The 17,876-nt window shown below is 46.7% G+C and overlaps 1 protein-coding gene across 3 annotated transcripts in view; it reads right to left on the minus strand.

The window, feature by feature from the left end:
• Positions 1-17,876, minus strand: part of ABCC8 (ATP binding cassette subfamily C member 8) — a 194,658-nt gene that overhangs the window by 28,059 nt on the left and 148,723 nt on the right. For all 3 annotated transcript variants that reach the window (XM_019519667.1, XM_019519666.1, XM_019519665.1), the window contains 4 exons: positions 12,942-13,067; positions 12,123-12,222; positions 5,039-5,286; positions 3,743-3,903 (listed from right to left, as the gene is read on the minus strand). In XM_019519667.1, the coding sequence (XP_019375212.1) occupies positions 3,743-3,903; positions 5,039-5,286; positions 12,123-12,222; positions 12,942-13,067 (635 nt within the window). The remainder of the gene's footprint in view (positions 1-3,742; positions 3,904-5,038; positions 5,287-12,122; positions 12,223-12,941; positions 13,068-17,876) is intronic.

The following is a 17,876-nucleotide window of genomic DNA, read 5'->3' on the forward strand; positions in this document are numbered from 1 at the left end:
TTCTTGGGGGGTTGGGACCCCAGCCCGGAGAGGGTGATAGCCCAGTGAGGGCATAGGACCCTGGTGAGGGGTCAGGGGGCCAGGCACGGCTATAGGCCACCTGAGCCCCGGTGCCGGTGAAGGCCTGAGACCAGGGCTGGCGCGCAAGCTCAGTGAGAGCCACGGGCGCAAGTAGCGTAGGACAGGCTCAGTGAGAGCCACGAGCGCCCGGCGCGCGGGACAGAGCCCACGGCAGGGCGACACGAGTGCAGGAAGCGTGGGTAACGCCCGTAGAAGGGCGAGTACACCAGGGAGCCCCGAGAAGGGCAGGGGCCAGCGTGAAGCCGAAGTAGGGTGCGTGCGCCGGTGAAGGCCCAGGACAGGGCTGGCGCCATTAATAGTCTGAAGAAGGGCGATTGCGCGGGTATGAGCCCAGAGAGGGCAGGGTGTGAGAGACAGGGCCCAGAGAGGGCAGGACGAGCCCGGACAGGGCGAGGGACCATCCACGCAAGAAGCGCGGGGCGAGCCCCAGAGAGGGGCGAGTACAGCAGGGAGCCCTGAGAAGAGCAGGGGCCAGCGTGAAGCCGAAGTAGGGCGCAGGAACTGGTGAAGGCCCGGGACAGGGCTGGCGCCATTAATAGTCCAAAGAAAGGTGATCGTGCGGGTATGAGCCCGGAGAGGGCAGGGTGTGTGAGACAGGGCCCAGAGAGGGCAGGACGAGCCCGGAGAGGGCGAGGGACCATCCGAGGTCTTATAGACACAAGAACGTCTGGGACAGCTGCGAGGCTTGGGGCGTGCTAAAGGGGAGGTAGGAGGCACGCTTAGCCCATAAGGCTGGGGTGCACCAGGTCACCCATAGAAATTAGGAGACCAAAGGCAGCCTCCCATATTAAACTATATAAGAGCAAAGATGTGGCAGGCGAGAATAAGAGGGTGCTGGGTCTCCTGATTTGGCACGGCAGGGGGCGCTAGCGGGCTCACGGATGCCCCTAGAGCAACCCTGTGACATGGACATGGACCGGAAGTGTCTGATCCACTTCCGGATCTGCTGCCAAGTGCACTGGGGACCGCTCCCCCTGCACTCCTGTGGGACGCTCCATCCACCCCAGCATTGCAGCATTCACAAGCTGCCTGGCACCTTGAGGTATGTAGAAAAAACATTTAAAGCTGTGTCTACGTCTGAATTGCTGAATCGATTCGGAGGGTTCCGATTCAATTTGGAGAGATTAAAGGGTCTCCTGATTCGATTAGCATCTGGTGATTCGACCACTGAACAGGACCGAATCTCCACTGAATCAAATTGGGTAGCCCTACAGAGTATCCACTAGCCTGCCCATATATAGGGGAACCAGGCACCAACAAGGACTAAGCCTATTTCTGTACCCAAGTTGGAACATGCTGACAGGGTATGAGAAGAAGGAAGGAATGAGTAATAGGCCTAGTGCCTCTGAAGTGACATAGCCTGCTGCGTAATTGTTGAGTTCCTAGAACAGACATATTAAAGACTTGACTATGGCCCAGCACTATCAGTTTTCTCTCTAGATTTCCTTTATGTCCCTGCACAATGTAAGTAACATAATTAAATAAGAAAAAACATTTCCCTTTCACATATACAAGGAACTCCTCTGTTCATACAAGGTACAAACTAAATGTATTCCCAAATCTTGCATGACCCCATTATTTTTTCTTGAAATAGCAATAAATGATAGGAAAAAATCATTAAAAAAAGTTTTATATGAACTAATAGTATCAGGTGGATATATGGGACCGAGGGTTTTTTTGGGCTGGTGCTGAAGACCGGCTCACCATGCACATCTGGCATGGGGAACCGAGGAATTCTATGCCCTATCTTGCCATTATATTGGAGCCTGAAAGGCCCTAGGCTGAGATTATGGTCTTTTGTGCAATGGCACCAGAGATAAGAATTATGCAGGCCAAATTACACGGTCAAAGATACTTGTGCAATTCCATTAATGATGTGTTAGTAAGACTTGTTCAAGACTATTAGCTTCAGTGAAGTTGTGCAGGAGTAAATCATTGCACCACAGTAAGCACTTCCATCAAAGAGAAGTACAATAGAACAGAATCTGCAACTTCCTGACTTCTGGTTGGGTTTTCTTTTTAATGTATTTGCTCAAATCTAAGTTGTCCCTAAATTTAAGATGACCCCCTGTAACAGGGAACCTTAGCCCTGTCACCAGAAGGCAGGTCTGCCCCTTTAAGGCCAGAACTTACTGGGCATGGAGTGCTGGGAAGGAAGAGGTTAAATGCTGAGCCTGGCCAGTCAGTCAGCTGACCGGAAGGGGCAGGCCAGGACTACAGAAACCCTGGGCAGAGTGGCAGTGGAGGAGCAGCAGCCAAAGGTGAAGGAGTTCCTCCCAGAGCTCCATGGAGAGGCTTGGTGAGCAGTCCAAAGGCAGGAAACGGGGAACTATGGAAGTCCCGGAGAGACAGCAGCCACACCTCAGCAAGGACCAGCCGATGGTGGGGAGCCGAAGCATGAACCCTGTGAATGTAAGCTGACATGCTGCTTTTCTGGATCACATCTGCTGGTGGCAGTTATTACCCACAGACAGGACTATTTACTTTTTTTCTTTTTATTGAATAACACCGGTGGTTTGGGTGAGGCTATTAGGGGAAGGAGGAGGCCTCATTTTGGGGCCCGCTATGGAGTGGGAACCCTGGCACCAGCAAGGGCACAGTTTTTGGGGGTACATAGGCCCTGGTGCCAGTAGGGGCACAGGATTTTGGGGTGCACTGACCCTGGTGCCTGAAGACATGATCTTAAAAGGCTGGGGAGGCCTGGTGCATCTGAGGTGGTTTTATTTTATTTTTTTTCTCTTCATACTGGAAGAATGTGAATTCAGGGCTGGTCCCTGCCTTTGAACTTGCGATCCCCTGGCTGTGGGGTGGGGGGGCCGGGCTCCAGATTGGAACAGGAAGGGGGGCCACAAGCCTCAAGACACCAGAAAAGGCTAGAGCCTCAGAGTCAAACCCTGTTTGGTGGGTTTAGATGGGGAGGCCTAGCTAGAGAAGGACAGGGGTCAGGCCTGTGTAGGCGAAAGGCTCCAACATACAAAATACAATACGCAGTCTCCTGCTCACAAGAACATCATCATAATTTCCATCAAGATGTGGCAGGTGAGTACAGGGCGGGACATAAGAACTTCAAAGAAGACACCAAGGGCACTCCATGTAAGGCGTGGATTACCAGGGAAGATGGTGCTGGGGAGGGTGACCTGTTACCCCCCTCCCCCCTAATAATTAGGTTCTATGTATGGAAAATTCATAAACTTGTTACTATTTTCCAGGTACAGAATCTAATTATCAGAGGGCTGTCTTATATTTGTCTCCAGCTCACTGCTACAGCAGGGAAAATAGTGGCTGGGGGGTGGGTCACGTAGCCCCTTTGTCCTTGGCCCTCCTCCATTTCTCCCCCCTGCAGCCTTCCTGACCCCACTACCACCTGCAGTAGTAAAGTAATAACACCCTGCCCCCCGATTTTTATAATTAAAATTGCAGATTCTGGAAAGTCAGAAGTTAGTATTTTGGTTCAGGGTAAAAACATCTATACTGCCTTACTGGGAAGTTGAAGTCTGATTTTAAAAAAAAAATTTTTTAAGTCAAACAATTAGGAGCCTAACTCGCACTGTATTTCAATGAACTACACTAAAAAAAATATTTGTAGTCACTTCAAAATAGAACTACATTTGAAAGGCTGTCTGGAAATAAGGAATTGCTTGTAGTAAAACCAAAGGAATACCTCATTGGTGCCAAAATAATTTTATTCAGCAGAGCCGAGTGTAGTTTTTTGGCAACTTTCAAACCAGTCCACTCTACTGCTATTGATGTGACAAGGCACAATATAATCCCGATGCAGCAGAGTATGCTGAACACCTTTGAATAGTAAGCATGATCAAAGTTCTAAGAAAAAAAGGAAAGAAAGAAAAATAGAAATGTTATCTTTAAACAATTAAAATAATTTAAAATAAATCAGTTTATTTTGGAGACAAAATACAGAATTGACAGCCTCAGGAAAGAAGCCTGTTTTCCTCCACCCAATGAAGAGAGGAAACACAAGCTTCCTTCTCCATTTAACTTTGCCAATGAGTCCTAACCACCTTAAGCAATACTTATGCAATTGTTCAGTTGAAAAGCGTGTTTAGATTGGATTAGATATTCAGAATCACAGAATCTTATAAAATTATTTTAAAAGTTTATGATAGTGTTGGAGTGATGTTTTGCCATGGTGGTCCAGGAATTTATGTGAGAGGCAAGGATTTAAAAGTTTATGTATTTGAGAATTCCAATTGAGTAAACAATTCATTTTAGAGCCTGATATCACATGTTGGGTACCATCTTCTAATGCAAGTAGGAGAAAGACCAGGAAGTTTTAGAATAAATTACTAGCAATTTTACATTAAAATTCCGCCTCAAAAGCAAAGTCTTGGTCCCACTGAAGTCTACAGCAAAATTCACAAAAATGCAAGTAGCAGACATTAATTCATACACAGATGGAAATTGGGTTTTTCAAAAAGAATAATTTTCAGCATTGCATCAAAAACGATGGAATACTTACTTAGTCCTTCTTAAAAATAATAAATTAATCATAGCACTATTCAAGCTGTTTGGTATTTTTTTCCTTGATGAGAGAAAATCCCACAGCTCACACTATTATGAATCCCATGCAGAATTAAAGTAAAAATTAAAGAGAAGTAGTCTAGATTAGGGCTTTGTTCTCATTTGTTAGGGAAGTTGGCTTGAAAGCACTATCAGCAGCCACACAGGTACAACACAGAAAAAAAGAGTTATGTCTCTATCAAGACTTTTAGAGATGCAAACCTACATTACCAAGTAGTGTGAAATGATTAGAATATTATAATCATGGTAAAAAGAAGAAATTTAGCACCATGATGATGATAACTAAAAATGTGTTAACCCTGACAATATTCTGTGATGTACATTGTAGTAGGAATACAACACATCACACACAAAGTCAAGTGGAAGTTAAGGTAGGGAAAGGTTTACCTGTTAAACTAAAGATGTGGCTTTACTATACCTGGCAATCTGTGCAATTCTTTTGCTTTTCTGTTACCGTTGCAAAAATGGCAGCAGATGTCCACTTTGCCAGACAGTAGTCAATAGCCACCATAACAGTGTGCTTCAAGAGCTGGGAAAAGACCAATAAAGGTAAGAGCAAAATTCCTGCTGAGCTGAGGTACTTCCCACAGGCTCGCCAAGGCATCTTTGCTCTCTGATGTAGCACAGAGGATAAATTGTCTTCATCATCACTTTCTGTTATTTCTTCTGCAATTAACAAAACAAAAAGACTGCTAGTAGGGACTGATAGTAAAGTTACACTGGGATCCTCTTACATTTACACCTGATACATGAGCTGGCAAAGGCTGATTGCGAAATACCATAACAAGACTTATTACCCATGCTGTCCATGTTGCACTTTGTCTTATGTTCATAGAACCTGATTCAGCAAATATCTTAAGCAGGTGCTTGGAGGCTAATAGCCCCAGTGTTATAAATTAACATGATATGGCACAACCAGTTAAATACGAGGAACAATATGCCAACAAGCTAGTCTACTGGAACAACAATGTTGTACAATATCCACAGCTTGCAAGGTGACTAGCATAGCAGATATTATTCATGAAACCAGTCAATAATAAGGCATTTATTAAAAAAATAAAGTAATCCCTTGGCAAACAGTTAACAACTTGGGGATGTTCCTCTTCCTGACCTCCAATACATTTGACAGTGTTCAGGTGGAGTATACTACACTTGATCTGAGCCTTCAAGAGGCCAAGAAGCAGAGTCCTGCTGTTGTAAGTAGAGTTTCGGGCAGATGCAACCTTCTGCTTCTGAACTACTGATAGCAGGATCAGGGTCTAGCATCTTAGCTTACAAAATCTACCATTCAAAATGTGCACAACATTTTCATAGATCTAATAGACACTAGGGCTGGAATGGGACCTTGGAAGATGACTGAGTTCAGCCCCCTGTCCTAGGGGCAGGAAGTCAGCTGGGGTCATAGGATCCCAGTAAGGTAAGCATCCAAATTTCTCTTGAAGGCATTCAAAGCAGGTGGTTGAACCACCTTCAGCAGCAGTCTATTCCAAACTTTGGGGTCTTGGACAGTAAAGAAGTTCTTCCTTATATCTAGCCTGAAACAGTCATGAAAGAGTTTGACCATTTGATCTTGTCATCCCCTGGGGTGCTCTGGTGAGCAGACATTCCCTCAGATCCTGGTGGTCACCCCGATAAACTTATAGGTGGCCACCAGATCACTCCTGAGCCTACGCTTCTCCAGGCTGAAGAGTCCCATGGCTCTCAGCCTCTCATTATAAGGTCTATTTTCCTGACCTCTGATCATGTGCGTGGCTCTTCTTTGCACTCTCTCAAGCTTCTCCACGTCCTTTTTGAATTGTGGAGCTGAAAACTGGATGCAGTATTCCAGTTCTGGCCTCACCAGGGCTGAGTACAATGGGGGAATGACGTCCTGGGATTTGCTTGAGAAGCATCTATGGATGCAAGCCAGCTTTTTGCTCGCTTTACTAGCTGCAGCATCACATTGAAGGCTCATATTCTTCTTGGGGTCAATCAGGACCCCCAAGTCCCTTTCATCCGTAGTGCTAACCAGCGTAGCACTGCCCAGCCTATAAGCGGGCTGCAGGTTTTTCCTCCCAAGGTGGAGAACCTTGCATTTTTTGGTGTTAAACACCATCAGGTTCTCATCCGCCCATTTCCTGAGCCTGTCAAGGTCAGCCTGGATTACCCCCCTGTCCTCAGGTGTAGATGCTTTACCCCAGAGTTTGGTATCATTGATGAACTTGGCCAGTCGGCTTCTGACTCCAATGTCCACATCATTAATGAAGATGTTGAACAATATAGCTCCAAGGGCAGAAACTTGGGGGACCCCACTGGTCACAGGGCACCATGACGATTGACTTCTGTCAACTACCACCCTTTGGGTCTGACCACAGAGCCAGTTCTCCAGCCAGCAGATCGTGGTGAAGCTGAGGCTGTAGTTGGCCAGTTTTGCTAGGAGGTGATCATGGCATACCAGATCAAAGGCTTTTTTTTTTTTTTAAAGTCAAGATATACAACATCAATCTCTTCTCCCTTGTCCAGGTGATAGGTCACCTGGTCATAAAAGGAAATGAGATTGGTCAAGCAAGACGTACCCGCAACAAACCCGTGCTGGCTATCCCTCAGGATGTTGACATTGGCCAGTCCATTAAGGATGGCCTCTTTAATAAACTTTTCTAAGATCTTCCCCAGGATAGAGGTCAGGCTGATGGGCCTGTAGTTTGCCGGATCCACTTTCTTCCCTTTCTTGAAGATGGGCACCACTTTGGCCATCTTCCAGTCTTTGGGCACTTCACCAGAGTGCCAGGAGTCTTTGAAGATCCATGCCAGGGCCTGAGCTATGGTGCTTGCCAGCTCCTTAAGTACCCTGGGGTGTAAACTGTCAGGGCCGGCTGACTTAAAGGTGTCCAGACTCTCAGGGTGTTCCTTCACAAGCTGAGCACTGATGGAGGGTAAGGGATCACCCTCACCCAGGCATTTCCGTCCTGTAATGGGCAGGGGAACCCCTTGGGACTGGTGATTAAACCGATGCAAAGTACTCATTTAGCAAGTTGGCTTTTCCTGGGCATTGGTTGTCAGTTGTTCCAACTGGTTTAGAAGGGATCCAGTGTTGCTCTTGCTTTTCCTCCAGCTCTCCACATATCTAAAAAAGGACTTTTTATTGTCCTTGATACTTGTAGCCAGTTGGAGTTCAGTTGCAGCCTTGGCTTTTCTGGTTCGCTCCCTGCAAGTCCAGACCAATGCAGAATATTTCTCCTTTGAAGTGGATCCAGTCCTCCATCCTTTGTAGGTCTTTCTTTTTAGACTCAGGAGGTCCGCTAGTTCCCTGCAGAGCCAAGGGGGCTGCTGTGTCCTTTTGCTGCCTTTCCTTCGAGATGGAATACACTTAGCTTGTGCATCCAGGATTGCTCCCTTGAGGAGTAACCACTCAACCTGAACTCCCCTCCTCTTTGGGTTGAGGTCCATTAGGGCCTTACTGACAAGCGTCCTGAGCTTGTCAAAGTCAGCTTTCCTGAAGTCGAAGACTTCTGTATTGCTGATTGACTTGCCAGCTTTATGAAGGATGGTGAAGGTGATCAGCTCATGGTCACTATCACCCAGGTTCCCTTTGATCATTAGGTAGCTGATTAGGTCATCCCCTCCTGCCAGGACCAGGTCAAGCAGTGCTTTACCTCTCGTTGGCCTATCGACTTCTTGCGTCAGATAGAGCTCATCCATACACGAGAGAGAGCTTTGTGACCGCTTGGATTTGGCTGAGCGCTATTCCCACGAGATGTCGGGGTAGTTGAAGTCTCCCATGACAGCCATGCACCGGGAGCATGCAGCTTCAGTCAATTTCCTGGTGAACTCCCAGTCAAGCTCTTGATCCTGGGTAGGAGGCCTGTAGTAGACTCCCACCATTGTGTCCCTTGTGCCATGTTCCCCATGGATTTTAACCCACTTTAACCCAGAGGATCTCCAGTCATCCACCCTGGGTGCCAATGTTGGCTTGCAGGGATGTGTAGCTTTCCTTGACAGAGTTATACCCCCTGCCCCTTTTGTCCACTCAATCTCTCCTGTACAGGGTATAGCTATCTATACCCCTGGTCCAGTCATGGGTTGAGTCCCACCAGGTCTCTGTTATCCCTATGATGCCGTAATTATTTGCATTAAGCAGGAGGATGAGTTCCTCCTGTTTATTCCCCAAGCTCCTGGCATTTGTGTGCAGGCAGGCAAGTGTCCCTTTAGGGGCTCTTGCCTTGCCCACAACTCGCTCCAGGGCTGGGGCAGGGGTGGGCTCCCCTAAGTGCCTTGACCTACTGGCTTTGCAAAGGTTGCTCAGCGAGCCAGCAGTGGCGGTAGTGCCCCCCATCTGCCAACGGGCTTAGTTTAAAGCCTGGTGGAGCAGGTCAGCCTGTCTGACTGAGAAGAGCCTCCCCAGCTGAGAGAGGTGGAGGCCATCTCTTCCCAGCAGCTCGCTGCCTCTCTGTCACCAAACAGTGGAATGTGGTCATGGAAGCCGAAGCCTTCCCGATGATACCAGCGCTGCAGTCTTTGGTTTGCTACCTCAATCCTCCTCAGCCCATAGCCTGAGACTGGGAGGAACAAAGAAAACACCACCTGTGCCCCCAAACCCTTTAGCCCTGCTCCCAAATCCCTGTAGCACTTCATGACCCAGATGGGAGCGCTCCAAGCCGTGTCACTGGTGCCCACATGGATAAGGAGCATAGGGTAGTGGTCAGTGGGCCGGAGGAGCTCAGGGATGTTCTCTGCAATGTCTCCGACACGGGCACCTGGGAAGCAGCAGACTTCCCAGGTTAAGGGGTTGGAGTGGCAGGTGTCCCCCTCAGGATGGAGTCTTCCCCAACAAACACTGTGTTTTGTCTTGGGGAGAGAGGGGGTGGTAGCTACAGTTGAGCCTGTGCTGCCTACCAGAGCTGGCACCTTAGCAGGCTCTGCTGGGGATGCAAGAGGTTTGTACCTTTTGCAAAGTTCTAGTGGGGCAGGGACCTTGGTGCACCCCTTGATCATCTTGGTCTAATCCCTTGGCTGGACAGCATGGGAGGTCCCCAAGTCCTCCCTTGTCCTGGAAGGCTGCCTTGGTCTACTCTCTGCCTCCAGGGGGTGAAAGGCCTGGTAGTAGGAGTTGATCTCCCACTTGCCATCCCTCATGGTGCACAGTCTCTGGACCGTGGCCTGGAGCTCCTCCAGCTGGCATGCCAGAGACCCCAAAATGGAGCGGACCTCACAAGGGGAGGTGGCCATGCTCCTAGTCCCCAGAGCCTGAAACAGTGTCAGGCAGCCCCCACAGTCGAGAGCCAGAGGCTCTGACTGTGTGGGGCCCAGAACTATGGGCTCCATCTGGGTAGAGGCCTCTGAAGAGCCAGAGTGGGGGGCTGAAGACCCTCAGGTTGCAGCGCATACCCATCTGAATTTTACTGATGGTAGGCTGGCTAACTGACTATCTACCCTAGGGGCTCACAGGCAGGGCCTGGGGCTCTCCCACTCACCCTCCTGCCCAAACTCCCGCACTAACTTGTGCGCCGGGCAGACAAGTGCAGCTGTTCGCGCAGCCTATTTGTGAGGCTCTGGATGCATGGCTCCCTGGGGGCTGGGTGAAGTAGGAGCTGGGGCAGGCTGTCCGTCCTCGGCTCTGACTCAGCCGCCCCGCAGCCATCTGGGGTCGGGGTCCCTCCCTCCCTGCTGCAGGCCCCACCTATCTCTGGCTGTGCTGGACGTCTGGGTCAGGGTCCTGCTGAGGGGTTCTGGGGGTCCCTAGGCTCCATGGGGGCGCAACAGGCTTCTGCCTGTGTCTCTCTCACCAGAGCCGGGACAAACTGCGGCTAAGCCATCAGCGGGCCCTTTTTAAACTGCGCGCATGCACAGAAGGGCTCACTAATGGGGCTGCACTTTTCTAGGGCCTTGGGAGTCCCTGCCCCATGGAAGAAGGGGACAGGTAAGTGCCCCCCCCTTCACCAGTCTCACGTGTTGGGTGGGACCGGTTGCATGGCTCCCTCGGGGCTGGGCCAAGTAGGAGCTGGGGGGGGGGCGTGTCCCTCCTTGGCTCCGATTCAACTGCCCTGCAGCTGTTTGGGGTCAGGGGCCCTCCCTCCCTGCTGTGGGCCCCACCTACCTCTGGCTATGCTGGAGGTCTGGGTCAGGGTCCCTCTGGGAGGTTCTGGGGGTCCCTAGGCTCTACAGGGGCACAACAGGCTTCTGCCTATGTGTCTCTCGCTGGAGCTGGGACAAACCGCAGCTAAGCCATCGGCGGACCCTTTTTAAACTGCCCTTTGATTCTCTCTTTTAAATAGAGAATGAATGCTCTTTCTCTGGTCTGGGTTCTTAAAAGCCACCCTTGTAGTTTGAAAGCTGCAGAGCAAGCTTTGCAATTGTGATTGCTAATCAAATGTTTCATGTGTATGTGTGTCTATGTGAAATTATTATCCCAAAAGGAGGCGTGAAGAGCTCTCAAAATATAGAGATGCTCTTTATAAGGAAATAAATCAGCTGTAGGCACTGCTGGGCTAATGTGATGGGATAAAACTCCACTTAAGTCAGTGCAACTGTGCTCTTTACACCAGAAGAGAATTTGGCTCAACAAAGGTACATGCTTGTTTAAGTTAAAAGCCCATGCTTACTCTTAAGCATGTGCTAAGTCCTACTGAGTTCTATCAAAATTTGTTCTTCCTGAATATGAACACTCTCCTGAACTGTAGCCCAACTGGGAACAGTTTTGACAGATTTCAGAAGGCTACAGTTAGTTATCTAACGTTTCCAGATTGCTTTTTACAACCTGCATTCAAAGGTCAACCTTGCCATGTGATTCTTAAAAAACATGACCCATGGAAAGTATCTAGTCACAGAGGGCATTCAACAAGCTTTAGTTAAAGTGCTCCCACCACCATTTGGAAATTCAGGGACACTGAATACGCGTGACACAGAGGCTGCTCCAGCAGACTTGCAGCAGACTCAATTAATCAAATCTGGTCTGATGTGTGCTAACTGGCATGCGTCGGAGCAGATATCCATCACATGGATAGGCGCTCAGTTTTTTTTGGAAAATAATGGCTTTATTGCTTATTTTAAAGCCTATTACCCCCAGAATGATTCAACAGTAAAACAACAACTAATGCACTAGACTAATTAGACTAATGCACAGTAAAGCATCACTATCTACATATGCATAGTGATTACTGCACAGTAGATTAGTCTAGTGCACTGCTTGCTAGTACCAATACATATAAGTGCTAAAAAAATGAGGCATTAACTAACTAATAGCGCACATATAGACACTGATTTCAGGCACAAACTGCACCTGGTCAGCCGCATCAGCTGAGGGTCAGCCTCCTGCTTGGTGCAGCGTCACATGGCTGGTAGTTTGTGCAGCCACATGGCAGCGACAGCTTGTTAGTTGTCCCAAGTTGGCCTCTGGACCCCAGGCCTGATCCCTGGGGACTGTGCCCTCTGGACACTGCCCCACCTGTGCAGGCATGTCCTGAGTACTACAGGCCTGCGGATAATGGGTAATAGGCCTCAGGTTGCTTATTGACAAACTTATTTACCTTCATCCTCTTCATCATCATTTAGCAGGGCTTCTCGAGAATATGTAGTCCTCCGGTGATTTTTCCTTTCCAAAACAGTTTTTCTTTCAATTATAGTCTCCTAAAAGCAGAACAAAGCATGAGGTATGCTTCAATGAAGTGTCTAAAAACTTATAGAGGTCACAAAAGATATCTCTAAATTAGTGTGTCAATAGAAAGAACTTATCAGAATTGAAAAGGATAGTAGATCTGTCACCTCTATATAAATCCAAAAATGCATAAAATGGGAAGGTGATATTGCCAGCGGGACATTAATTTCATTCAACTTTTTAGCAGCTTCATTCTCAGGCTTCTCGGGGGAAAGCTCCCACTGAAGAGAGCACCTGCTAGAGTAAGAACTATGTAGTTCTTCCTACTTTGTAGCAGTATAAGTAATGAAAACTAATTTATTGATCATCAGTGACCTGTTATACAAGTACTAAAAACATTAAATGCAATACAGTGGGTAATATCTGCAACATTTATCTTTAAAACATAACCATTCCTGTACATTGTTGATTCACTTCTCTTTATATATACTTAATGGCTTAATTCCATATTCTGTATGCAAGAAAATTCCCCACTTTGCAATAATAAGGAATGTAGTTTTAGATGCTTCATACATTGGAGAAGGTCTGATAAACCCAGAAGTAAAATTTGGCATAAATAGAGCAAATCATAACATTTTATTCCAATTAAGTTCAGTGACACAGTATTTCAACCACTGCATTTTTTTTCAAACTAAACTTTTTAACGTAAAGAACAGTTACAAAAGAAGTTGGGAGCTCATCTTATAATAACCTTCTCTAAGTCTTGGTCCTGTCGATTCATGAGTGTTTTCCAGTGTTCAAAGAGTTCAGTCTCTGATTTCTGAATGTCCTTGAGAGTCCCTTCTCTTTGAATGGTTCCATCCTTCATTGCAATTATCTAAGAAGTCAAAAATACAAGCTGTCAAGGAAGTATTATATTAAACTGTATTTATGGAGTTTGCTATCTGTGCTGTGGCCACTAAAAAAAATATTAAAATACAAAACCATTCTGTGAATCAGTTTGGATATCATCAACACCTTTGTAAATTAAAGGAAAAGGATATCCTACTTTATGGTATGACTCAAGACATTTCTCATTTCAACATACTGGAGACTCTCCATCATGCACCACTTAGAGAGGACTTTGAAAAGATTCAGTTTACAGCACTATATTTCCCAAAGCTGCACTAGATGAACTCAGCCTATTGCACAAACCTTCTTGTTTTTTAAAAAAGACTTTTAGATCCCACAGACCTAGATATATTAAAGATGTGAAATGTGAGTCATTAGCAACTGAGCTGTGATTCCTTCCCACTGTTAGTTTAAAACAGCAAACTTCAACACATCTTTATTTTATATCAATTGCATATTTCCTTAGAACAATCATGTGCTTGATGTGCTAATTATCATCATCATAAACTCATAGCAGGTGGCATGAGCCAGTGAACTGAATACAAATTTGAATATAGAACTCACATAAAATGAAATGTTACTATTTATCACTTGAATTACTAAAGCATTGACATGCTGCACTGAGGAAATGTGGCCCTGCAGTATTACAGGGGAAATAGCCAGAAACTCCCTGTACTTCAGTTCCCTGCTACTGACTTGCTACATGCTTTTGGACAACCAGCTTAACCCATCTGTATAACTTCAATAACAAAGCTAATGAAGCTGCCCTGAGAACACTTAATGGTGTGGCTACATGTGCACTTTATTGTGGAGTTGATTAATTAGCTCCACAGTAAAATGTCACTGTCTACACATGCGCCCATATTATGGAGAAGTCAATTAATTAACTCCAGCATAGGAGAGTACTGTCCAGTACAAGTACTATCCTATGGTGGAGTAATTTATTCCACCACAAAACACATGTAGATGGTGACTGGGGCTGGCTGGGGCTTGAGGGTGCTACAGTGTCAGGGCTGCCTGCTGCCTAGCCCCCACTTCATACCCTAGCCAGCCCCTCTGCCGCTGAACCTTGGACCCTCTGCCAGCCCATGACTGCTCTGCCCTGGCTCGATGTTCTGCAGTCCTGGGCACATATGTAAATGCTGCACCCAGGAAAAATAAACTCTGTTGTGAACCGTAAAGTAGGTGTAAAACCCTGTCATTCCCATCTGATACCATTTTGCCCTGTCCTCTTTTGCACTGGTGTAACTGGCTGTAACAGGTACAGTGGTAAAGCAGGCATTTCACTGGACTTCATTGTTTTTCCATTTATTTCACCTTAGTTCTGTGGGCTGTGGTACCTGGACATATTTTTTCCCCTTTGTGCTTAAACAAACAATTTTTTTCAAAGGTCACAACATAAAATCTGTTTTTCTTTTGACTCTTTCTCTTTTTAAACCTCCCACGTCCATGTGGCAAGGTCGTTTTTTTTTTCTTTTCTTTGTTCCTTGCATAACTCTCCCTCAGGCTATAAATAGATGTCTCCCAATGAAGCAAATCTGCTGTGCTGGGATCCGGTCCAGGGGATCCATTTCAATGGGCCACCTAATCATCACCTGCTGCAAGGCTCCCAGGGCCTCAGGGATCTGATCCTGTGGGATAGCTACAAATGAGGGACCCTGGGGTTCCCCTATTTGCAGAGGCATTCCCCAAGTTGAGGTGGGGCCACACAATATGCATGCCTGAGGAATCTCCTCCCAGGGCATTCCTGGGGTACATGTCTGCAAGTGGGAAACCTGGAGTTCTCTTATTTGCAGTGGCATACCCCATTATACGTGCCCAGGGATTCCCAGAGCATGAGTCTGTCTGCAAATAAGGGAAACTTGGGCAGGCATCTCCATGGCTTCAGGGATCTGATACAGCAAGATCTGGGAATGGGAATAATTCCCAGGGAAAGCAGGACCAGGTCCTTGAAGCCCCAGAAGCACCTTCCCCAGGCCAGCTGGAAGCACAGACAGCTCCAGGATGCCCATACTCTCCCACCATAAAGCAAACAGATGTCTGCTGCAAAAAAGAAGCACAATTTTATACTACCTGTGTCATACCCACAAATGTTGAGCATTTGTGGCATGATGATGGGCATGGATGCTTGTTTGCTTGGCCCTTGTGCCGCCACAAACATTTTTATAATAAAACAGAAATGACATCTGTTTCCAGCCTTAGAGATGAGAAAAGATGCAATAGTAAAGAGGAGGATTAGCTGCCCTTCTGGCAAACTGAAGAGTGCATAACTTGAAACAGGTCATTATCATGATAACAACCTGCAAATTTAGAGCTGTCACCACATTAAATGAAAGGACAGGCTTTTAGTGACAAGCTGTACTGACACTCAGCTCTCATTCTGCTGTTACACTTAAGTGTACACATTCCACAGACTTTTCAATATTGAGGGCCTCTAGGAAATTCTAGGGGATTCTGGTGATTAAAGCTTTCCAAATAATACATATTAGATGAGGGAAAGGCACATTTAAGAGGAAATTATTTTATAACTTTGGAGTCAAGCCTGAAGGGTGCTCTGCCCCCTCACATATCTATTAATTACACTTCAATGCCACCCCTTCTACTCGCATGTACACAGCTTGATAGCACTGTAATATCAAGTCTCATAGAATTACTCTGATAAACTGGTATGAAAGGGAAAAAAACTAGTGTCTTCAACCAATAACGTCAGCTGAACTCACTAGGGGTTAAGGTGGCTCAGTGACTCTCAGGAATGGGGCTAGGTGAAATTTTCCACCAAAACTGTTTTCAAATGGAAAACTGGGAATAGACAAAACATGATTTTTTCAAACACCATTTACTTTCCACAAAAAAATTCAGTCTCCAGTGGAACAACTGAATGTCTGATGACAAAAATGTTTTAGTTCTGCTGCTGTGGTGCAGCTATAATTTTTATCCCTCATGCTTTCCTTGTCTCTGGTTCATTAGCTATATATCAGCTCCCATGGTGTACTGTCTCTCCCAGTACACCATGGGAGCTGATATATGGCAGATATAGTATGACCAGAAAACCATCCCCTGGTGGAGAACTGGAACAGTAGGCATCTGAACTTTCTCCTTCTCTCTGAGTCACTGGGATTGCACTGATGTATGGAAACACTTCAAGTTTTGAACAAAAATACTTTAGAATTTAATTTGCACCGGTTTGTTCTCTCTCATTCTAGGCTGCGTCTTTGCAACACAGTTTAGCCCTAAGCGTTCGTTTGAAAACTGATCGTTCAATTCCTTGGCTAAAGTGTTGTTCCTAAATAAAATCTTGTTATAGCTTCTAATAAAACCATCCCTTCTCCTCTCCCCACCCTTAACTTCAAAGTAGGTTGGTCATGACAGAAACAACAGTCATAGATCTTCAGTGACTTAAAATGAGTCTCCTGCCTGGGAGACTTGAAGGCTTACGTTAGTCTTCTTTAGTTAGTGACATGAATTTGATGCTGTGGAAAATAATGATGTTGCAAACTAACAACAGTGCGGTTTTGGAAACAAAGAAGAAGATATGATACAGAAACACAAACAATTAAAAGGGCAGGAAGAGAAAATGGCAGGGGAGATAGCCCCCCGCTACAGAAAGGGTATAGACAAATTGGAAACAGGCCTGTGGAGGGCAACAAAACTGGTTCAGGGGCTGGGGAACATGACTTATGACAGTGGTCTCCAACCTTTTAAAGTAGGCGATCACCTTTGGCATTTAAAAACAACCTAAGTTCTACTGTGTGCTACTGCCACTGCTCTCCCCACCCCCACCCAGCAGGTAAGTCTGTGGGGAGGGAATGGGGGGTAGATTGAGGGAGAAAAAATTATTTGGGGGTGCGCCCCCCCCCAGCAAGTAAGCCTCATCAGGCCAGGGCCCTACTCAACGTACCCTTGCTCCTACCTCGTGGCACAGTCCCTCACTGCTGGGGGCTCAATCTAGCCCCAGCCCCTTCCCCATGGACTGACCTGCTGGGCTGGAGTGCGTGTGCACACAGGCACTCAGCCCCCCACCCTAGCCTTGGATTAACTCCAAGAAGCTATGAGATCTACTGGTGGATCGAGATCCACTGGTTGGTGACCACTGACTTATGAGGAAAGACTGGGGGAATTAGGTTTATTTAGTCTAGAGAAGAGGAGACTGAGAGGGGACTTCATAGCAGCCTTCAACTACCTGAAGGGTGATTTGAAAGAGGATGGAGCTAAACTGTTCTTAGTGGTGGCAGATGACAGAACAAGGAGCAATGGTCTCAAGTTGCAGCAAGGGAAGTTTAGGTTAGATATTAGGGAGAATTTTCTCACTAGGAGGGTAATAAAACACTGGAACAGAGAGGAAGGGGAAGCTGCATTCTTGGAGGTTTTTAAAACCCAGCTAGACAAAGCTTTGGCTGGGATGATCTATTAGGGGATGGTCCTGCTTTGAGCAGGGGGTTGGATTAGATGACCTCCTGAGGTCTCTTCCAACTCTAACTTTCTATGATTCTATGAAAAAAAATCCTTTCCAATCCCAGCTGACTAGCCATATCTCTGGGGTTTGTGACTACATGAGTCATCATATGAAAGCACACCTTTCCACAGTGGCGAAAAGATACAAAATGTATAATTCAGTAATTAAATAGAATGCTACAAAAGGTACTAGCAAATTGCCCATTAAGAATGACGGGGAAGCAGGGCCGGCAGGGACACAGCCTGCATCCGAACCCACACCTCTCCTCCCCCCCGGCTTCGGGTCCAATCTGCCCCCCTCTCCCCATTCAGGTCTGACCCCACCCTCCTTTGCTTTGACTCC

The sequence above is a fragment of the Gavialis gangeticus genome, unplaced genomic scaffold, assembly GCF_001723915.1.
Source record: "Gavialis gangeticus isolate Ggan-Ray unplaced genomic scaffold, GavGan_comp1, whole genome shotgun sequence".
Classification (NCBI taxonomy): Eukaryota; Metazoa; Chordata; order Crocodylia; family Gavialidae; genus Gavialis; species Gavialis gangeticus.